A 24193-nucleotide genomic window follows, 5' to 3' on the forward strand; every position below is an offset into this window, starting at 1 on the left:
CAGCAAATGCACAGAGAGGACCACCTGCCCTCCCTCCCCTACCCACAAGACACCACATCCCCTCACTGACTCATGGCACTACGGGGGACAACAATGCAGGATGTGCACGATCTGACTCCGCCACACTGGGGAAAAACAGGACGGGCATGCAACAGAGCAGCTAGGGGAACAAGCAACGAAGTCCCAGAGGAATCCCCAAAATAGACTTTGGGGCCAGGCCTTGGCCTCATCCAAGTCAATTGAAAAATATTCATAAAAGTCAGACCTGGAACTATTTATAGGCTTTGGTTTTTCTCATGTCTATCTATATAAGATAGGCAGGATAAACAATCCAGAGGAGAAAACAATGGATGGGTGTGGGCGGGGGATGGTTCCAGGGGGACATGGGAGTGGGGGAGTGGGGGAAAGAAAGGGGGTTGCCAACAAACCCAGGACAAGGGAACAACAAGTGATCTAAAACTGATAGTGAGAAGTGGGTAGAATGCCTGGTGGGGATTGATCAAGCGAATGGAGTCAAGAGGAATTACTAAAAGCTGAATGAAAGTCAAGCATGATAGTGGGACAGGAGGAAAGTAAAAGGAAACAGAGGTAAGACTAGGATGCAAAGGACATTTATAGAGGTATATATACAGATACATACATATGTAAATATATTTAGATATAACAATAGGGGAAAAGATCTATTCACATATATTTACTTATATGTTACCTCTTAAGGTAGCAGACAGACATTGGGCCTCTACTCAAGGATTTCCTCAATGCAAGAACACTTTGTTCTAATAACCTGGCACTCTGTGATGCTACCTTACTGAGGGATCACTGAAGAAAAATTGGTGCAAAAGCAAATGTGGTGAAGAAAGCTGATGGTGCATGCCTATTAAAAGATATAGCATCTGGGGTCTCAAAAGCTTGGAGGTAAACAAGCGGTCATCTAGGTCAGAAGCAACAAAGCCCACATGGAGGAAGCACACCAGCCTGTGTGATCACAAGGGGTCGAAGGGACCAGGTATCAAGCACCAAAGAACAAAAAATCATATCATCGTGAATGAGGGGGAGTACGAGATAGGAACCCAATGCCCATCTACAGACAACTGGACATCCTTTGCAGAGGGGTAGTGGGGAGGAGATGAGTCACTTAGGGTGCAGTGTAGCATTGATGAAACACACAACTTTCCTCTAGTTCGTAAACGCTTCTCCTCCACCCACCCACTATCATGATCCCAATTCTACCTTACAAACCTGATTAGACCAGAGGATGCACAGTGGTGTAGATAGGAACTTGAAACACAGGGAATCCAGGACAGATGAACCCCTTAAGACCAGGGGTGAGAGTAGTGATACTGGGAGGAAAGAGGGAAGGGGGGGTAAGGGGGAACTGATTACAAGGATCTACATATAACCTCCTCCCTGGAGGGATGGACAATGGAAAAGTGGGTGAAGAGAGACATCAGGCAGTGTAAGATATGATAAAATAATAATTTATAAATTATCAAGGGTTCATGAGGGATGGGGGGGGGGGAGAAAAATGAGGAGCTGATTTCAGGAGCCCAAGTGAAAGCAAGTGTTTTGAGAATGATGAGGACAAAATATATAAGTGTGCTTTACACAACTGACGTACTTATGGATTATGAAACCCAATAAAATTATTAAAAGAAAAAAGATACTTAGTCAACACTAAAAAAAGCAAAACAAAAAAAAACTTGAAGATAAACAAATGGCCATCTAGCTGGGAAACAACAAAGTGTACACAGAAGAAGCATACAGCTTGTTTGATCATGAGTATCAATGGGATCAGGGATCAGGCATCAGAAGACCCAGAACAAATCATCATATGAATGGGGACAAGGGTATGTGTGTGCAGAGTAGGGATGCAAAGCCCATCTGTAGACAACAGGACAGCCCCTCACAGAAGAGTCACAAAGAAGGGACGAGCCAGCCAGGGTGCTGTATAATACCAACAGAACATACAACATTCCTCTAGTTCTTAAATGCTGTCCCGCCTCCACTATCATGACCCCAGTTCTACCTTAGGAATCCAACTAGACCAGAGCATGTACACTGGTACAGAGAAGCACTCTCGACACACAGACTCCAGGAGATACAAACCCTTCAGGGACAATAATGGGAGAAGCAATACCACAAGGGTAGGCCGAAGGTGGGGGACAATGGGAGAACCGATTGCAATGATCAATGTATTAACACACACACCCAAAAGGAGGTACGAACAAGAGTAACTTGGGTGAAGGGAATAGTGGACGGTATAAGATATGAAAATAATAACAATTTATAATTTCTCAAGGGTTCATGAGGGTGGGAGGGTGAAAGAAGGAGGGAAAAAAACGAGGAGCTGATATCAAGGGCTCAAGTAGAAAGAAAATGTTTTGAAAAGGATGATGATCACATATATACAAATGTGCTTGACACAATGGATGTATAGATTGTTATAAGAGCAATAAGAGCCCCTAATAAAATGATTTTTTTTAAAGAAAAATATTTTGGACCTTTGCCCAGTTGCCCTGGTCCAATTTTCACTTCTTGCACGGGTAAAACTGTAAACCTGGGAAAAATTTACCTCATTTAATTAGCTAAATATGAATCAGCACTGAATTATCATTAGGCAATCTCAGGTAATTGGTATTTCACTATTGTGTCCGTGTGGCAATGCTGCCAGCCCTCTGATGAGATCAGTTTATAATCTAGAATGGGCAGGCCCTAGAGTCTCCCAGATTCATTCCACCGAATTCAGTTGCAAGTTTACAAAAGAGGAAATTTAGTCAATCTGTCAATTTAGTCAATCTCTTGAAAATAATCCAAGTGAGGCTTCCACTTCAACCTCAACAGCCCTCCCCAAACCCTCACTTCATCGTCTGCTCAGTTATGAGGACGACTTTTGCAAAGAAACTCCTACAACCTCCCACCAACTAACCCCCTAAGACAAAAGTACCAGCTGGGACACTTCCAAGACCTTGGGACAAGATCATATGACTTTTGGGGCTCTTCCTTTCAAAACCACTCCTCGGCAAATCTATTCAATGACCAGTTATGTAGACTCTTGGCGTGTTTTTTTCAGCATGCCGGGCTGCTGTCGTCGAGATTCCAGGAGTCCTAGAAAGCCACACGGAGGGCGCTTATAAAAGCGTGTGAAGCACTCTGGGCTTATATAAACTTGAAAGCCCACAGAGCTTCATCCGTCAAAGTAATATAAGACTTTGAGTACCTGGGCGTCGGTACCGAGCAAATCCTACACTGCCAATTCATCTTCATCCTCCTACCAGGCCATCGATCATAGGAAAATAATTGTGCAGGAAAGAAAAGCATGCAGAACTTTGCAAGTGGTGATGAGAGGGCCATGAAAAAGTCTGATTCTCCTTTAGAAATGCGAATATTGAAGCACCGTTCAAACTGCACACGGAGGCGCACGCCTTCTTTCTAGCTGGCAGCACCGAGCCCTCCTGTGAGCCAGGCCCCGTGTGAAGTGCTCGGCACCCCTTACCCACGAGAACCTGGCGCAAAGCCTGCGTGGGACATACTATTTCTACTATTGAGTTATGAGCCTCACAAAGATCCGAAAAGTCACAGCGACATACATGCAGGAATTGCTATCTGCGTTCAAGCTACTGAACTTCCAAGAGTGCACTCAACTAAAAACCACCCCACCACAACATAACATCGAGTTGATTCCAATTCATAGTGACCTTGTATAAGGTAGCTGTGGCTGTCATTCGTTTTTTAATTTTTATTTTATTAAAAGATCATTCTATTGGTGGCTCTTACAGATCTTATGGCAATCCATACATCAATTCTATCAAGCATATTTGTGCGTATGTTGCCATCAATATTTTCTACACATTTACTTGAGCCCTTGGTATCAGCTCCTCTTTTTCCCCTCTTTACCGGAGCAGAGAGTGCTATCCTTCTCGTGAGGAGCAGCTGGTGGGTTTGAACCACTGAACTTTGGGTTAACAATCCAACACTTAGCTGACAGCACCAGCTGTGCTCCTCTGCCCACTAGTAGTATGTTGCTTTTACTATCTAAGGCAATGATCCATTTTTAATTAAAAAACAACATTTAAAATGAGAAGGTCACTAAGTATGAATGAAAGAAGCACACCAGTCCAGATGATCCAAGAACTTTCAATAATAAAATCCAAGAAATTGTATCAGAGCTGAAACTCTGAACACCTGGTTTGTAGATGCTATGGAAGGCAGTGAAAGCCCAAACCCACGTGTCTTACTTTATTGAGATTAATTCCATTGCAGTGGTACACGAGCGAACCAGCAATGTCCCCACGCTATGCCTGTACTCTAATGGCAAAGGGGAGGCAAGTCCAAAACTGTGCTAAGCAGGTCTGAGGTTGCTTGTTCAGAAGCACTAATTGGCTGCGGAGTGGACCGATGGCAGCAGGAATAGAGTAAGGGTAGAACTAGGTGAGAAGCGATTGCCAAAATCCAGGTGACAGGTGGTTCTGAGTGAGGCTGGGTAGCACACATAGTTAGTTCATGAGGCAGAATGAAGTGGTCTTCGGTGAATGGGTGACTGAATGGGGGAAAAGGGTGCTTTCGGCTCTGAGGTCATTATTAAGTTCAGAAGGCAGAGACTCTTTTTAAACTAAGCCAGTCATTTCATTAGGGGTAAAAAAGAATTCTCCACGCTCTCTCCTCCGCCCTCCCCATCCTCCTGCTCTCTGTGTGGAACTGGCTGCTGAGATCGTGGCCCTCGGAGGGCCGTGACAACACGCAGTTGCAGCAGGCCCAGGCCGATGCCGCGTCCCCACTATTCCCTGGCAGAACTTGAGCCCTGGCGCTCAACCCACCACCAGCACTTGAACAAAGCCTGCTCTTCGCTGCCATCGGTGCATAAGAATGTTCAGGCCTGTCTTCAGACCCTACCTCAGAAAAAATCCAGCCCTGTTACCACGGGATCGGGCCGGCTTATAAGGACTTATAAGGCTTATAAGGGGAGAAGTGCCCGGGGGATGTCCCATGCCGTGGTCCTCACGGAAGCAGGCAGGTCAGTAAAAAGACAGGAACAGGGAACCGATCACAAGGATCTCCATAACCCCCTCCCTGGGGGACGAACAACAGAAACTAGAAAAATCCTGGAATTGGTTTGTTCTGGATCGAGGGGGTTCTGGGTGCTAGCCTACGCTCCATCCAGCTGCTTAATAAGGGCTTCAATTATATTAAGAAAGAATTCTCCAAAATTAATTCCATAAGGAGAAGAAATTCTGTTTCAAAGTGTTACTACCGTATACGCATTCGAGGCTAGGACCCGGTCGGAACGTACCTGGTTACCAACCAATAGTATGTGTTCTCCAAGGAGAAAGTCTTTTAACATGTCTTCCATCACAATCATGTGCTAGAGAAAAGAGAACCAGAAGTTAGTTGTGGTCTGTGCAATTGAAAAGAAATAAAGAAGTGACCATAAACGGGGAGACGATATCATGATGGTCAATACTCAACACGAACAAGAAAAACAAAGAAACCAACAAAACCAGTGCTGTGCTGACAAATAGCTTCTGCAAGCAATTAAGTCAACAGCATCGCTGGCAGTGAGTTTGAGTGACAATGCAAGTCGAGAACCTTGTGCTTTCTAGGATGTAAGTGCAGAAACTGGCGCTAATTTCAAGATGCTGTGGTAACAAATGGGCTAACCTATTTGAGAAATAAAAATGAAGGCATTCAGAACAGCAGGAGTCACCTGACCCCACAGCCACACAACTGCCACCACCTGCCCAGAGTCCTGTCCTCTGCCTCACCTGCCTGAATTCCGTCCATCAGTCAGTGCTGTCTGGGCTCAGGGTCTTTAAAGCCAACAGGGGGAAATAACAAACAAACAGAGAGCTGCTGTCCTTTTAAAACCACCACCAAACAAAACAAAACAGAAAAACCCGATGATACCATAAATGTGCGAGGGAACTTCAAAAAGCTTGGGGGGAAGCCCCTGGCCTTCTGATCCCATGTGTTCATGAGCTCCTTGTGTGCGCAATCACACAGTGTAAATGGATGGTAAGCAGTCGTGCTACCTGCATGCTGCTGCGCTAGATCCTGGCAGGCAGCTGTCAACTCACGGAAAGCCAATGGAAGATTGACCCTCTCCTTTCAGGAAGCAGCTGAAAGCTTCATCTTTGACCCTCTCCTTTCAGGAAGCAGCTGAAAGCTTCATCTTTGGACCTCACGAACCCCTTTCCAACTCCGTACTGATCTTCAAGGACAGTTTTCTCCCTAGCACCGTGCCTATAATTCTGAGTGATTTTCAGATCATTTGATTATTCCTCAATGCAGTGCGGTCTTCTCGCCGCAGACTGCCACCTGGTGACGCATTACAAGTCTGGCCTCTCGAACGATGGTCATGATGGCGTTGGGGAGTGAGCTGTCATTGAGGCACCGTTAGGGTGACCTGTATCCTGAGCCACTGCCTTACTAGAAGGTCGGCCTCCAGACACCACCCTTATTCCTCGGTGAGGTGATTGTACATCCACATCCAATATCTGGGGATTCCATGGCGAAGATCTGCATCTGGCCCATCTTCGTCTGACCTCGAGTCACTGGGACTTGAGCCAGGGACCTATCTTCTGATTGGATTTACCAGCTTCCGCAGCTGTGAGCCTGCGCTCTGACCAGCCAATGTGGGCTCTTAAGCGCTTACATTCACTGACTGACCCTTGACGCAGGACTTGGGACACACCAGTCTCCATGTGAGCTACTTCCCTGACACCCCTGACACAGCAGTCTGTAGTCTGACCTGATTCATCAGAGTCCACAGCCTGCTAAGGTGGGTTGTGTGCTGCTGCGACCGGGTGGGTGAAGAGACTCCACCAGCTAGACACTCGATCCATGATTTGGGATTTGCCAGCTTCCACACCCACGTGAACTGTCTCCTTGCTGGCTCAGGAGTTTTGTAAGACATAGCAATGAACTGAGGTGTCCTGTTAGTGCACTGGATTAAACATCCTTCATTAACAGCAAGGTCAGTGGCTCAAACCCATCAGCTACTCCTGAGGAGAAGGAAGGGGCTGTTTGCTCTGGTAAAAATGTGCACATCAGAAACCCAAGCCCTAAGGAGAGTTTCTACTCTATCGCATAAGTCATTGTGAACAGGACCCAACTCCACAGCAGTGCGTTTGGGGTTGGTTACGAGGAGAGAGTGGCTAATGCGGGGAGCAATCGAGTTGAAGTCAGAGATGAGGGGAACAGCAATTGAAGAAGTTGGATGTTTGGGACATCAGAATTCAATCATGTCAAGAAGAATTGAAACATCATTACCACTATCAATTTTAGAACAAATTCTTCTTTCGTGTACTCCCTGCTACAACCCCAAGAAACAGCAACCCAGTTACTGTCTCTACAGATTCAGCCATTCTGAACCTCTTGTCACCATGAACGGCATCGTTTTTCCATCCCCTGCCCAAGTCCCTGGTGGGCGAGTAGGTGACACGTCTGGCTGCTGACTGTGAGGCCGACAGCTCGCACCCACCAGCTGCACCATGGGAGGCTGCAGAGACCTGGGGAGCGCTTCCATGCAGTCTTAGGGGTGGCTGAGCCGGGATCTGGCAGAGCGTTTGTGCCGGGGTGCTTCCTTTTCTGCCCAAACTCCTGCCATCCGCACCCTGTGCCCACGGCACTCTTCCTTTGTCAACAGTTCATTCAACATCAAGGCTGAACAACTACACCACCAAACAAAGTCAACTGTATCCATTTTTTTGTTCCTCTCTCCACAGCTTTCAGTTTTGTTTTGGATGTCTTCTCATCTCTGGCCCAGATTTTTATCAGCCTGAAAGCTTCTGGAACTTGAGTCACTTCCGGTGTTATTTAAAGTTCTGATGCAAAAGTCACACCACCCCTTTTCCCAAGATCCCTTAAATAACTCTAGTTCCTGAAGGACCAGGATCACTACGGCGGCCAAGAAATGGAGCGACTTATTGCTCTGGCCAAGCTGCTGCATGGGCCTCTCGAATGCGTCCAGAAGCAAACATGAACCTCTGAAGACTGAGGTCTGCCTGACCGACGCCATGGTGTTTCAGTCACCTCGTGTGCATGTGAGAGCTGAGAAAGGAATGAGGAAGACCAACGAAGAACTGACGTATTTGAGGTATGGTGTTGATGAAAAATACTGAGCAGAGCCCAAACTACGGGGTACCTTCCCCTTGTCTGGCCTGAGACTGTGGAACTGTGACAGAGTGACAGACAGGCTGGCTTCCTGGTCCACAGAGGCAGAAGCCAGGGAACCCTCCGGTTGAGAAGCTGAAGAGCTGAGAGAGACATGGCTGCTGGCTGAGCAATGTGTTGGGTAGCAATGCCTAATCATACCACGTGACTGAGAGGCTGAGGACCAGAGAAAGACAGATGTGGTTGCTGGCTGAGAAGAGGCACTGCCATGGGCCAATAGCTGTATCCTTATTGTTCCTAATCCTGACTTATTGTACTCTATTAACTTGCCTAATAAAACTCCTTTAACCGTGAGTATTGTCTGTGAATTTTGTGTGGTCATTGCACAAATCAGAACCCGGCACAGATGTAGAATGCATGGGCGGAAGTGTCGGTGTCGGAACAGGTAAAGAAGGGCGGATCATAGAAGTCAGATGGGGCCTTTACTACAATAAATGGATTCCACAGGGTTTTCAGTGACTGATGTTTTGGAAGTAGACCTTGTTTCCGAGGCACCTCTAGTTGGACTGGAATCTCAAACATTCTAGGACACCGCAACCTAATAGGACAGAGCAGAACCGCCCCTGTGGGTTTCCAAGGCTGTAGCTCTTTCCAGGAGTAGAAAGCCTCCCATTTCTCCCAGAGAGAGGCTAGCGGTTTCAAATTGCTGGCCTTGAGGTTAGCAGCCCAATGGATGAAGAACCCACTACGCTACCAGGGTTTCTGTGAGTCAGATTTGACTCGATGGCACTGAGTTTGGTTTTGAGTTTTTTAGTTCACTAAAGACAGATGGCTCAAAACCTACGAGCCACACCTTGGGAGAAAGATGGGGCCGTCAGCTTCCATGAAGACTTGCAGCCTCAGGAACCCCCTGGAGCAACTCCACTTTGTCCCCTAGGGCTCCTGTGAATCTCGACTGACTTGATGGCAGTGCTTTTGGTTTGCTTTGAAAGGAGGCCTGGTGGTACCTTGATTGACCCTTGACTTTGACTTAAAAGGTTGCCAGTTTAAACCCACTAGCCAGCCACAGGAGAAAAGATCTAGTCATGGGATCATGTAACGAAGTCTAGCCTAGGAGGCCCTCTGGGGCAGCTCTTCTCTGTCTTACAGGGGCTCTGTGAGTTGGAATCTAATCCATGCCCAACAACAACAGCTCCCTAAAGGTGCCATTCTTCCATCCAGCCAATTCTGTATCACCAGTTTCTCTGGCTGAGAACCTCTCCCTCTGTCTTGTTGTGTCCCATGATCATTCCGATCTTGGACCATCACTTCATCAGAGTAACCATTGTGACTTCAGTGTATACTTTCACTGCATTCCGATAGCCAGGTATGTCTCCCTCATGAGCAGCTTGTGCCTCGAAGCTGGACGCAAGCACATGTGTAGGTGTGCTTGTGGGTGTGAGAGAGAATGCATACATGTGTATTTCTCTCTCTCTCTCTCTCTCTCTCCCCACACACACACACATACACCCTGCCCCCCTGAATCACAAACCCGTAGTTCAAGGCCTGACACACTGTAGGGTATTTTAAAAATGTTTTCAGGCCCAGGAGCTTGTTAAGAGGCTATGAATCTTCTTCCTCCAACCTCCCCTCCTTTCTGCTACAGTGTTAATACTCCTTAACGAATGATTTAATGAACGAATAGCACTCCCGATTACACAGCTTCAAATCTTGCTTGAGCTTTAGCGAATCCACTCGGTTCTTATTTACTCAGCAGTTGTCAAGTGACAGGCACAGTGGTCTTTGCTGAGATTCAGAATTAAGCAACACAGGGTTGCACTTCAGTGATGGGAAAACACGCATTTAAGCAATTACCTTAGCACAATGTGGTAAGGTGAACCAGGGGCAAGAATCGCCATGTGGTATCCAAGGCCACTGCCATCAAGCCTGATTCACAGTGGCCTTATAGGGCAGTTCAGAACTGCCCCCGGGGGATCCCAGGGCTGCGTCTGTGTAGGAGCGGACAGCCAGACCTTTGGGCTTTGTGCATTTAAGCCATCAAAGTTTGGGTTAGCAGACAAAAGCTTTAACCAGTGTGTCACCAGGGCTCTGTTGTAATGCATACCAGAAAAACAGACTTAATCAAACTGCCACCCTGGAATGGGGTCAGCTCCAATTAAAAAAATTTTTTTTTTATTAATGATGAAATCTGACTGCTTTTTGAATATAAGGTCTATTTGGAGGCAGGCTACAAAAGTCCCTCGGGGTCACTGAGTAAAGTTCACTGAAGCCTCACTTCTTTGTCATAAGCACCATGGCAACAGACACTGTGCTCAGGGAACAAAGGCCCGGCCTCCTGCTGCAGATCCGAAGCGTTGATATGCGGTGCAGGCTTCCCACACGCTTGTCACCAAGGAGGCTTTCAAAGAGTCACTGATGGCTTTCCAAGTCCTTTCTCTGGGTTCCTTTCTGCTCGATGTGCACACTGTAGTGCCATCAATGCCGGGAAATTGTGATTTCCTTGCAATCAAGTTTCGGTATTTACTTGATAGAAGATATATTCTTTTCCTCCTTTGGGCTCTCAGCACCTGTGTTTTCGGTGCATTTGTCCACTGCTTGTGCTAACTGAAGTATCGATGCTTTAGCAAGAAAAACAAAGCCTGCCACTGCACGTTGGCCATCAGCTGTGCTGTACCACAGGGAATCATTACTGTTCTGGCGGCTTTCGAAATATTAAACAAGGCTTTTGTTGGGAGAGAAGGATTTGCCTAAGTCCCTTCGGTTTTGCTGATGCAGATTAGGGACAAGAAGCCAGTGTTCCCTGAGGACTTCGGGCAGTTAGCCAGTGCTGCTATCAGAAGAACACATGTGATGCTTGGTGGGCGCGCTGGCCTGAGAGGCGGGCGTGCTCTCTCTGTCAGCCGTGGAGGAAGCTCCTGGTCTCTTCAGCTTCTGTTGCTGCTAGGAGACCTCCATGTGCCTGGCCACCAATCTGACCCCATCTCTCCCCTTTGCACTGTGTTAATCTCTTTAATCAGCACCAGACATTGACTCAGGACAAACGCTACACTGATACTACCTCCCCGGCATGACAGACACAGCCCGTGTTTTCAAAGGAGCTTATAACCGGAGGCTTGGAAGTTAGGATTTAGGCACCTATTTGGGGATGGGGGAAACTCCAAATCGCAACCAAGTTCTTTTAACTGTACGGTTATTTACATGCAGATGCTCGATTAAGCCCCATAGTAAAACTTTTAATGATTTAAATATATACATACATATATTATAACTGCTTTAGAAAAGAACCAAGAGGAGAATAAAAAAACCTTTCATATTATGGGCTGTTATAAATAATCTGCAGGGAAAAGAAGAGGCTTTCTGCTCCCTTAAAGATTTACAGGCTCGGAAACACCAAGGGGGAATTCTACCCAGGCTATAAGGTGGGTGTGGTGGACTGAATTTTCTAAATCTGACTCTTCTACCCAAGTCTCCGTATCTCCTACCAAAAAACTGGGGATCACGCCAAGTGGCGTGGGAGGACAGTTGGTGTCAGAAGAGGCCACGAAGGATGACCCTACAAGCTTGCTTGACCCCTTGCCGAGGCACTAGGGAGCTGGAGGCGGGTCAGGCAGCGACCTGACCTCAGGCATTTATTGCAGTGACTGTGGCAACATATAGACACACCAGCAGAGGGTACAGGAATTTTTTCTAGATTTTGTAAAATGTAAAGTGAACACCTGAGCACAGACGGATTGCTACGTCTTAAGAGAAGGCTGATAAGTCTTGGCTAGTTTAAAACCACAAATTATCTTCCTGACACACCACAGTCCAATTTTGTAAAAAGGCAAGAAACAGTAAAGAACAAAAATTACTAAGAATTTCCAAGGAAAATGATGCATTGAACACATCCCTCTTTGAAGTGCTGGAATCATAGAGACCACAGGTAAATGAAAGAGAAGATGAGCACTGGGCCCGCTTTGTGTTTAATGTTTCTGTTTATCTAGCTGAAGGACACCCAGATAGTGTGTGTGTGTACATGATGTGTGTGTACTGATGTGTGTACACGAGTGTACATGATTGTGTACATGTGTGTACACAGACATGTGTACATGATGGGTGTACACTGACACGTGTACACTGATGTGCGTTACATGATGTGTGTACATTGATGGGTATACATGATGTGTGTACACTGATGTGCAAACTGATGGCCCTTAGCTGACACTCCTCTAACTTTCAAGGACCTTTGGAAAGACTGTGATTTGGGGCAATAAAAAGCGTCATCTTCAGAATGTCATTAAATTTATGAAGTTACAAAAATAAAGACCCATTGTTTGCACTTGGACTTGGGTTAAGAACCACAGTGTAAAGGGCGTTTGGTTTATGACTGCAAAGGCATGGTCTTACCTGGACGTTGTCATAGAATAGAACATCAGGCACCTTCATCTTCTCCTGGGCATTATAGATTGGCGCGCTGACAGCTCCGATCCTCAGACATCCAGAGGAGACTTCACCTAAACATCACACACAAGGCAGAGATTTACTGCAGGCAGCGTCCACCGAGACTGCAGTGCACCAGAGTGCAAAGGGATTATACTCAGAGGGCTTCTCGGGGTTTTTGATTTAGTTCCTCAAAGAATAAGCTTGGTGGTGTGACTTGAGCGTTTAATCTGTATAAGTCAACAATTCAAGTACTCTGGCCTGAACCCAGCCTATACCTATACAATTAATTTCATTTTCTAACGGTTTTTAAAACGCTATACCATGGACTAAATTAATGACACTATCAACAGAGTTACTGGAGGCCTGGGGAATGCCTTACAATGTTCTCCGTCATCAAAGGATAAGGGTGTCTCCACAGTGAACCAAAGACATTCGTACATCAGAGATACACGAGTGAACTTTGGGAGCACACTTAATTTTAGTCCCAGTCTAAGAACAGTTAGTTTTTTCTTATGACATGGCTCTATTTGATACTTTCCCTCTTGAAGAGATCACTGAAGTTACAAGTGCTATAGCAATGTGTGAAGAAACCATGTGGTGCACAACTATCAGAAAGGAAGCCTGGGGTCTTAGAGCCTTGTCTTCAAACAAGCAGCTATTTAAGTGAGGTGTCAACTAAGCCCACATGGAAGAAGCACACCAGCCTATGTGATCCAAGGATTGTAAATAATATAATCCAGATCTGAAGGAGGGAATGGTATCAGAGCTTAAATAGTAAACACCAGGGTTATAGAAGGCAATGGATGACAGAGCAAGTCCCAAATCCATATGCATTAAGTCTCCAGCGAATCCCTTCTGAACAGAACTGAGGGATGAAACAGCCTTGCTGTCAGACAGAGAGTATTGTAAAGTAGATTATGGGAGATATACTTAGGTAAAACTGTAAGACTTTTTGTCATTTGATTTCCCTCTTGACCCATTTTAAAGTTATTTCAGGTTTTAATATTTTCTGCTTTCTTTTTGATTTCGGTTGTTCTGAGTTTGTCTAGTCATTGCTGTTGGGTGTTTTGTTGTTGGTTTGCTTGCCTCCTGTTTGTGTTTTGGATGACCTTTCTGTACACGAAATCCAGATTAGGCGAATCTACAGAGACAGTAAGTGCACGAGTAATTGCTGAGGGGCATGGCAGGGGAGGATGAGCACAAATGGGGAGCCAACAACAACGAGGATGACAAGAAACTGTTCTGAAATTGATGTGGTGATCATAAATTGCACAGCTCTTCTTAACACGATTCAACAATTAAATTGTCTGTTGTGTGAAGTATAAAGAAACTATAATGTAATAGACTAAGCCAGTTGTGTTAAAAGGTGCTGGATGTCTGTTAAGAAGAGAAGAGATAATTGACAAATGGAATTAGCAGAGGGGAGGTCATTGGTTACCTTAAAAAGAACAGTTTTCAAATAATGATGAAGGCAGACACTCAACTGGAGTGAGTTATATAGAAAATAGAAATGAGTATTTTCTTCTATCATATGGTAATATTTCGCTGCTCCCACATATCTACAGGAATGTAAACAGGGGTTCTCAACTCCCTAATGAGGTCAGAAAATGGGATTCTTGCTGTGTCTCAAAGGATATTGAGATGGATGTAAGATACTTCTACTCAGCCTTCCAGCTCTTTGAATCAGATTCAGGGTCAGAGTTTCTATCAGCAAAACTGTATTCTTATTTAAATTTGTAGAAAAAAAACAGCATCACACTACCATCTCATGAAATGTCTCAGCTGAATCAGTTAATAGAAATCTATATTATTTTTAGCAAAATTGAACACCCAATCTAGGGCAAGCTCAAGGGAGATGAAATAGGAAGTGAGTGAATGCCCTAGTTTTGTAGATAATTATTGAAAATTGGAATCATTTACAAAAGCTAAGACCATTCCTCAAATATCAAGCAGTTTGGTGAATTATGCTGTCATTCCTGGATACTGATGCAAGAATGAGAGAAGATGCTCTGCTTTACGTGACCAGAACGTCAGCATACTTAGTGGAGGTGGTGATAATGGTTACAGCAATCTGGATGCCAATGGTGGGGGTTCTTTGGTTTAACCATGGAAGAGCAAGAGAGTACTTTAAAAGCAAAGACACACACACACACACACACATACAATTCAGCTCTATCTATAGCTTAATATTTTACAAAATAGAGAAAATATATTTAAAACTACATATATGTGTTTGATATGTGTTTATATATAATGGTTGATATATACATATAGTAATATATATTGTTTGATCTACATCTAGATAATTTAACATATAGATAAAATTGAGAAGAAAAAAACAGATCTTAGTCAAATCAACTTCATAAGCTTGCTTGGTTGGAGTCTATTTATAGAAAGAACAACATACAGATAAAACTACATATAGATAAAGCATGCACACGTAGGTAAAATCACATATACATATATAAATAAACAGTACATAGACGCCACAAATAGCAAAGACAACGTAGCGATAAATCTGAGAAGAAAAACCAAGCCTGCTTGGTCAGAGTCTAACATATACATATATGTCAAAAATACATTCAAAAGCTCTTGAATTACCTTGATCACAATGTTTTTGGGCCCTTACAATAAAAATCTCCACATGAGACTCTAGTCAACAAAATAGATGAGTTAAGCCACCTTTCAAACAAGCACCCTCACTGATTGGAGACCCAGCTAAACTGGGGAACTGGGTTCTGCACGATCTGTAATCGTCATGGTGGGATCATTCCTGACTTGCGTAAATGGGTTGACCTAGGGCAGATTGAGAGCTTCTTGAAGCCAGGAGACTAAACAATGAATTCCTTTAAGTCTGGGCACATACGTCTCTTGTATTTCCAACAGTAACTGGACACATATGTGACTATATGGCATGTTCCAAAGTTAATAACAGTAATAACAACAACAGTAGTAGCAGAAGAAACAGGAACTGTCTTTCATAGGAGATCTCCTATGGCCAGATCCCAAAATGCATACTTCTACTTCTTTTCATTTATATAGAAATTTTCTAAACTGTGAGACCAAAGTGATGAGGACACTAGAAGAATATAATTTAGGTAATTTGCTTAAAACCACCAAGCCAATATGTGGAGGGTTCAAAATAAGACCGGGTACCTCCCAAGACACAGAATTGTGCTGGGTGAACGGAGCTTATGTCGTACACATTTTCCCTCCAGAAGAGCATCCAGCAACACGCTCTGAGTTAGGGCACAAAGTGGCATCGCCTGGGAAGGTCAAGGTGAACTTTTTTAATAAAATCAGTTTGGGAAAATGTTATATATAAAAGTATTTGGGAAATGTTATATAAAACAAAATCAGACATGTTTGTCTATGGCAGGAATTCTCAGAACTTTTATTGTGTTAATGACTCTAGGTGGGAAAGTGGGAGTGTATCCAAGGAACATGAAAATTAATATTCTAAGGTTTAACTTGTGAGTGGTTGTCAAACTTCTTTTTAAACACCACGTGCATTTCTTTAGCCCAGTACATCAGACAAAACCAGAAGGGGGTTGGCTGAGAAATAAATAGAAAAGAAAGTATTTCATTATGCAAACAGCAGAAAACAAAATAACATGTTTGATAATGACCATTTCACTTAACCAGAAATAAACCCAATACTTACATTTATAATCCTTCAACTCTGGCTCCAGATTGTTTGCTGTCAGACTTCCTATTGCTGCATCCGCCATATTTCTTTCTAGCGCAGACCTTGCAAGGCTTGGTAAAAACCTGTGAGTGGGGTAGGATGGTAAAGTCTAAGCTTTCTGTGATTTCTGAAAATCTTTTTTTTAATTGTTTTATTAGGGACTCATACAACTCTTATCACAATCCATACATACATCAATTGTGTGAAGCACATTTGTACATTCATTGCCTTCATCATTCTCAAAACATTTGCTCTCCAATTTCTGAAAATCTTTTAACACATTCATATATGCCTTACTAGTGTCAACCAGTTAAGGAAAATCAATCTGGATCTGTGAAATTTAAATTACACAAGGTTGTAGAATAAATATATGAACTCAAAGAACATACTATGAGTGTGTTGATGAGTCTGCTTCAAAAAGTAACAGTTTTAACTCAACACAGTGCATGGAGTCGATCCCAACTTTGAGTAGCCCTGTAGGGCAACACTGAATTGCCCCTGTACCTTTCCAAGATGGTACCTGTCTGTGGGAGTCGAAAGCTCATCTCTCTTCCACAGAGGAGCTGTGGTTTCAAACTGCTGACTTTGAGGTTGGCAGCCAACACATAATGCACAGGGTCATTTCACCATCAAAATAATTTGCTTTTAAAATTTGATATACTTCATGAATCCATAAATGCATAAATTATGCACTGAGCTGGCTTATCAAATTTCCTTCCTTATTAGAGCAAGCAACACTTTAGTTTGCGTCAAGTTCAAGCTCAAAATGCAAAGTCACTGTCAGTCAGTTGATTCTGATTCATAGCCACCCTGTAGAGCAGAGTAGACCTTACAGAATAGAGTGGGTTTCCAAGTCTTGCGTGTTTCCAAGGTTGTACATCTTTTTTCAGAAGCAAAAAGCCTCATCTTTTTACCACAGGGCTGCTGGTGGTTTTGAACTGCTGCCCAATCCGCTACGCCACCCAGGCTTCTTTGTTAATCACAAATTCAAATTAGTGGAGCAGAGTTATGGAGGGTGTCTTTACTTTTTAACACAAATTATTGAATGAATTTCAGAATATCCAACTTTTTTCTTACTTGTCAAATACAGCCGAATAATAATTTCTTCTGGAAACAACTTGCCAAAATAAAATACACTTTCTAAAAGAGGAAAGATTAAAACAACCTGTTTAGCTCTACCATAAGTAATTTTAGGACGGAATTTGTAATTGACTTTGCAAATGTAGTTTTGTTAAGTTCTGATGCAAAAGCACCATTAAAAATACCTCCATTTAGAAAAAAAATCCCTTATTATTCATTCTGAATGTACAGTGTCAAACAAACAAAAAAACCAATCTGTTGCCTAACAGAAGCACTCTCCAAGTGCACATAAACTGACTACTGTGTGCTTCAGACATGGAAGAGTTTCCTACTGCAGTGCAGTGGATTATTTTATAGGGCTCTTCTAGCCAGAGTTTTTGTAACTTCCACCAAAGGACTCTCTTCCTGATGGATCTGAGGAAGAGAAAATGGAGGAGATACCAATAGGATTATATCATTTAGTTGTAAGCAAATGTTAATAGGGTTAATTATAATTGTAACAACCTGGAACTCTAACAAGGGGTTGGTCAATTTTGCCACCTTCATTAATATGAAATGAATCATCTGAGAAGCAGGAAGAAAGAATCTCACTACCACCATGCGAGAAGAGCCAGGAATGAAGTATGTCCTTTGGACCTTAGATTCCTACATTCTGAACCTCCTTGATCCACGGACAGAAAGCTGTGACACCAGAGAGGTAGCAGAGGAATGGCAGGTGAGTGCCAGGAGCAGTAGAGTCTCAGTAGAAAGCAGAGTGGTGGATTTGTTGGCCCTAAGAATGAGTAAAATTGAGCATCTTTGGCAGGAGGCTCACTTGCAGAGTGAGCTACCTCAGAGCACCTGCTTGGGGGAGCTACGGTTGCCAAATCACAGAGCTGGAGCCCAGTTTCTTCAAGCTGAGCCTTGGGATCCTAGGGGACTGAGAGTGGAATGCAAATTGGGCATTATCAGCGGAGCTAAACCCCAGCCTCACAGGAATGATCTTTGGGTGAGTTTCTTTCCCCCAATCAGAGGAAGTTGGGCAAAGTCTCTCACACAAATAAAGATGTACCTAGAATACAGGAGCCCAGGAGAGCCTACAGAAATTATAATTCATTGGTATCTGTGACAAAACACTAGGAACTAACTAACCACTAGGAGTCACAATGTTCCAACGTAAAACAATAGGAACTGTTGTTGTTGCTGTTGTTAGGTGCCATCCAGTCAGCGATGACCCAGAGCGACCCTCTCACACCAGAACAAAATACGGCCTGGTCCTGCCGTCGTCCCTTGCTCTGTTCTAGGAACTACTTTTTTTCTTGTTTTTTTAACATTTTATTAGGGACTCATACAACTCTTATCACAATCCATACATATACATACATCAATTGTATAAAGCACATCTGTACATTCTTTGCCCTAATCATTTTCAAAGCACTTGCTTTCCACTTAAGCCCTTTGCATCAAGTCCTCTCTTTTCCCCTCCCTCCCCGCTCTCTCCTCCCTCATGAGCCCTTGATAATTTACAAATTATTATTTTGTCATATCTTGCCCTATCCGGCATCTCCCTTCACCCCCTTTTCTGTTGTCCGTCCCCCAGGGAGGAGGTCACATGTGGATCCTTGTAATCGGTTCCCCCTTTCCACTCCACCCTCTCGCTACCCTCCCAGCATCGCCCCTTCTAATTGAGGCTTCCCACTTCTCCAAGTATTTCGCGGTGGTTCCCACGGCCTTGAGTATATTGTTAATGCTGAATACTGTAAAGTCAACAGTCAGGAATTGGACCTAGGTCTCCGATTTGGAAAGAAAGAATTCCATCACTGATTCACCAATGCCTTGCCTTAAGCATACGCTCAAAGAAAAGAGAAGTTGGTTATGAAGCAGAGGCAAATAGAGCAGGAGGCAGTGAAGCGCAGGTTCTTATCCCAGTAAAATTTTAATCCTCATGCCTGACATCTATCTCTCACCTACAGTCTCTGTTAGGTCCTAGACTGTGGTGTAGGGGAATGTATGTACTGCTAGGGATGCAAGGTCAGCATTTCGAAACCATCAGCCAGTTCTGCTGGTGAAAGATGAGGCTTGATACTCCCATAAAGTTATAGTCTTGAGTCAGTCAGGGTGCTGTATAGCACTGATGAAGCGTTCAACTTTCCTCTGGTTCTTTAATGCTCCTCCCCTCCATCGAGACCCCAATCCTACCACACAAATCCGGCTACCAGACTGTACCAGAGCATGTACACTGGTACAGATAAGAGCTGGAAACACAGGGATCCAGGACAGGTAACCCCCCAGGAACAATATTGAGAGCAGCCATACCAGGAGGGGAAGGGGAAGGTGGGGAGAAAGGGGGAACACATCACAATGTTGTACATATAACCCCCTCCCAGGGGGACGGACAACAGACAAGTGGGTGAAAATGGACAGTGTAGGACATGAAACAATAATAATAATTTATAAATTATCAAGCGTTCATGAGGGAGGGAGAGTGGGGTAAAAAAGTGAGGAGCTGATACCAAGGCCTCAAGTAGAAAGAAAATGTTTTGAGAATGATGATGGCAACAAATGTACAAATGTGCTTGACACATGGATGGAAATATGGATTATGATAAGAGTTACACAAGCTCCCTATAAAATGATTTTTTAAAAGTTACACTCTCAGAATCCCACAGAGGCAGTTCTGCTGTGTTCTACTGGGCCGCTGCGAGGCAGAATCAACTTGACGCCAGTGAATTTGGGTTGGAAATCTGCATCACAGGAGGCCGCGCAGCACGATCGGGGGAGTTGGGCAACAAAAGCAGGACCCGTGATTCGAACCCCCAGCTGCTCTGCAGGAGAAAGAGGAGGCTTTCCACTCCCATGAAGATTCCGTCTGGGAAACCCACAGGGGCAGTGGCACGCTGTCCTATGGGGTCTCTGAATTGAACTCACTCGATAGACGTGAGTTGGGTTTTGGGAGTTTGAGTTCGGCATCAAGGTCAGATTTACCGTTGTTCACCTCTGACCGCTGGTAGAAGTTCTTAGATTCTAGCCTTGTTGGCCCTGACCAAGGCCTCCCCTTCTCGCCTAGACCCAGAAATGATGCTTCTGCCTTGTTTCTGGAGGTCCTGCCCAGGCACCTGCGTCTCCTCACTGCTATTGCACAAACCAGCCAGCCTGAGCATCCTTTCTATTACTTCCTATCAGACCCTGGTGAAGTAGGACACTTCCCTAACTCACAGACTCTACTCAATATTCCCAGCCACTCCTGACAACTACACTCCCTGTGAACACATCTTTATACTGCCTCGATCCTGGGGCCTTTCTCGATTGGCTGTCACTCTGTGACTTAGTGGTTTGGTGGTTGGAGTGACTTCCAATCAATTCCAACACACAGGAACAACCAAGAACTCTTTCCCAGAGTTTTCTTGGCTGCATAGAGGGTGACCCAGGGGCAGCGATTGGAACCCACCCCCACTCTGGAAGAAAGATGAGGCTTCCTGATCCTGTGAAGATGTACAGCCTGGGAGCCCCACTGAGGCAATTCTACCAACCTGTGAGTCAAAACCGACTCCCTCTCTACAGAAGTACACAGCCAAGCGCGTGCTCTAAGGTCTTTGGCTGGATCCAAACTGCCACGCGTTCAGCAGATAATTGAATGCTTAACCGATTTTGCTACCCAGGGAGTCACAAAGTTGCAAAACTGTCTATAAGTGTAACATTTCATCTTAACATCAAAGGGATAAATGAATCCCTCCATTACATCTTCTAAAGAGATGGCGGTAACCTGCTTCCTGAACATTGAGCCCGCAGTCTTTCCCTCACTGTTCCTCACCCCATGTTTGTTACAGATTGAAAAATTAATATGTATCTGAAGAAGCTCTGAATTTAAGAAAGAAATTGAAATCATATTAATTTTTTTTCACTAAGCACCAAATTAAATGAATTTCCCAAACCGGAGACTATAAGTCTTTATGGGAGCAGACAGCCTTTGCCTTTCTCCCATGGAATGACTGGCGGGTTCAAACGGTGTGTGTGTGTGTGTGTGTGTGTGTGTGTGTGTGTGTGTGTGTGTGTGTGTGTGTGTGTGTGTGAAATGCTGGCCTGGCAGTTAGCAGTCCGACGTGTAACACATTATGCCAACTGAGCTCCGGGATCACTTTTATTATTTAAAGAGAGTCTCAAATTCAGGCTTTCAAAAAGAAAATCTAAAGTTACCCAGATCTTCTAATTAGCATGAGATGACCAGGGGATTAACTCATGAAAAATACAGTGTAAGTGAAAACTAATTTTAAAAGTGAGCAGAAACATTCCAACTGAAGGGACATGATTAATTTCCTATAAAACTGAAAAAATTGTTAATCCCTTATCCCAAGGCTGGAAGCATAGGTCCATCTTCACAATCATGGGGCATTCAATGAAGATGTGGGTCCGATAGCAAAATGTGGAGAAGAACTCAGATGGTGCTCGGCTATCAGAAAAAATAGTGTTGGGGGTTCTTAGAGTCTTTGCTCAAGGTAAGCAGCCATTTGAAGTGATGCGTCAGCTAAGTCCACACAGAAGAAGCACACCAGCTTGCTTGTGCGAGTCAAGGATTGCAAACACTAAAATCCAAACTCAAAGGAGGGATGCTCAATCAAAAAGGAAGCAGAGAATATTGAGGCTGGAATAATTTCAAAATGGGTCAAAAGGGAGAACTAATAACAATGTGTTGTACTCTAGCCTAACCACAGCTGGCAAAATTGCCTTGACAACGCTCTGACTGGCATGGAACCTATTCACATTCCTAGATTATGGTCAGTGGGAATTCACTGAGACTCAGCCCATGTGGGGACTCTGAAATGGATTTGGGGTGTCCACGATCATCCATAGCCTTCCTCAAATTGGGTGTTTAACATTTAGGCTCTGTTATGGTTCCCCCCTCTGGGAAACCTTCACAAATTATTCTTATTTTCTATAGGTATCAAGATTATGCTAAATTCAAAATGAATTGGAGTTTATACTGGTTAATCTCCGTAACAGTTAATATAAGATAAAGATTATATGTCCCATGACAAACTGGTTAACTTCTAAATAAAACCAGCCCCGAGTGCCATTGTTCAGTGAGACTTTAAAATCACTAAATTCATGCCAGGGGCTTAAATGCAGAGCAAATGTTTTGAGAATGATGAGGGAAATGAATGTACAAACATGCTTTACACAATTGATGTCTGCATGGGTTGTGACAAGACTTGTATGAGCCTCTAATAAAATGCTTTTAAAAAAAGTATAAATTATCAAGGGCATATGAGGGAGGGGGGAATGGGGAGGGAGGAGGGGAAAAAAAAAGAGGACCTGATGCAAGGGGCTTAAGTGGAGAGCAAATGCCTTGAGAATGATTGGGGCAGGGAATGTATAGATGTGCTTTATACAATTGATGTATGTATATGTATGGATTGTGGTAAGAGTTGTATGAGTTCCTAATAAAATGTAAAAGAAGAAAAGAGAAAAAAATGATTAGGGCAAAGACTGTACAGATGTGCTTTATACAATTGATGTATGTATATATGTGAACTGTGAAAAGAATTGTATGAGCCCCAATAAATTGTTAAAATTAAAAAAAAAAAAAGAATTTTAAAAAGCACTAAATTCCATGATTTCTTTCATGGAATGGATACATTTGAATTTTGTATTCCTACTTAAGCAAGGAAATGTCTACTCCAAATTTGGGGAGTGATCTTTAATGCTTAAGAGGATAAACTCTGAAATCAAATGACCCACCATTCAAATTCCAACTCAACTGTTTACTACTATGTGTCATGAGCAAATTACTTCACATGCTTTCTCAACCAAAAACTACCTCTTAAAACTGTTGTCATTTAAGATGATATATGTAAAGACATTGGTGCAATAATCAGGGATCAAAATAACTACTCAATAAACAGTGGCTGCTGGTGCTGGGCCCAATCCTTTATGAAACCCGAGTCTGACACTGTTAAGTACAAACCAATGCTTCTTGCTGGCCTGCAAACCTAGCCTATGGATTAAACCTAAATGACTGTTGTAATAAGACCCAGAGACTCCGAGCGGAGGGAGGGGGAAGGGGGTACCTGGAAAGGCAGGCCTTCTGGACAGCACTGTGAAGGCTTTCACTAGGATACAGGGACAGCCGTCGAGAAATGCGCAGCAGCTGTCTGGTTGAAAGGGAAGCTGCCAATGACTGTGCCTATTGAAAGACAAAGACAGCCTGTTAGAGGCCTCCTCATAGCAGAATCCATTACTCCTGAAAGATAAGGCCAAACTTAAATATATACTGTTGATAAAGCACGAGTTAAAATACATAGAAACCAATTTACACTCCAAGTGCACTGCAGGCAGCTGTGTAAAAGATCGGTCTGGAAAGAATTTATTGATAAAATTCAATGAACATATTTTCATCAGGATAAGTTCTAAGTGTACACATTATGGGAGATAGGGGAAGGAGGTGGCTGGAGAGAGTAAGACAAGATGCTGTATTAATACCAGTTATGCTTGACATACACATAACCCTTAAATACAATGAACTTTTTGTAAATATATTTATATATGATGATGAGGAAATAGATCTTTGTGCATATATTTACAGGTTTAGTATTAAGGTAAGCAGATGGACATTGGGTCTCTACTCAAGTGCTCCCTCAAAGCAAGAACACTTTGTTCTATTAAACTGGCTTTCCATGATGCTCACCTTCCCAACAGGATCACTGAACACAGCGTGATGCACAAGCAAATGTGGTGAAGAAAGCTGATGGCGCCTAGATATTAAAAGATCTAGCGTCTGGGGTCTTAAAGGCTTGGAGATAAACAGGTGGCCACCTAGTTCAGAAGCAACAATGCCCACATGGAAGAAACACACCAGCCTGTGTGATCACGAGCTGTCGAAGGGATCAGGTGTCAAGCATCAAGGAACAAAAAAATCAT

At 43.7% G+C, this 24193-nt stretch overlaps 1 protein-coding gene across 1 annotated transcript in view; it reads right to left on the reverse strand.

The window, feature by feature from the left end:
• The window catches only part of VWA8 (von Willebrand factor A domain containing 8), a 405888-nt gene that overhangs the window by 231243 nt on the left and 150452 nt on the right, over positions 1–24193 (reverse strand). The window contains exons 17-20 of the mRNA XM_075563021.1: positions 23344–23459; positions 16196–16302; positions 12496–12602; positions 5288–5359 (exon numbers count right to left, since the gene is read on the reverse strand). Coding sequence (XP_075419136.1) covers positions 5288–5359; positions 12496–12602; positions 16196–16302; positions 23344–23459 — 402 coding nt within the window. The remainder of the gene's footprint in view (positions 1–5287; positions 5360–12495; positions 12603–16195; positions 16303–23343; positions 23460–24193) is intronic.

This window comes from Tenrec ecaudatus, chromosome 11 (assembly GCF_050624435.1).
Source record: "Tenrec ecaudatus isolate mTenEca1 chromosome 11, mTenEca1.hap1, whole genome shotgun sequence".
Classification (NCBI taxonomy): Eukaryota; Metazoa; Chordata; class Mammalia; order Afrosoricida; family Tenrecidae; genus Tenrec; species Tenrec ecaudatus.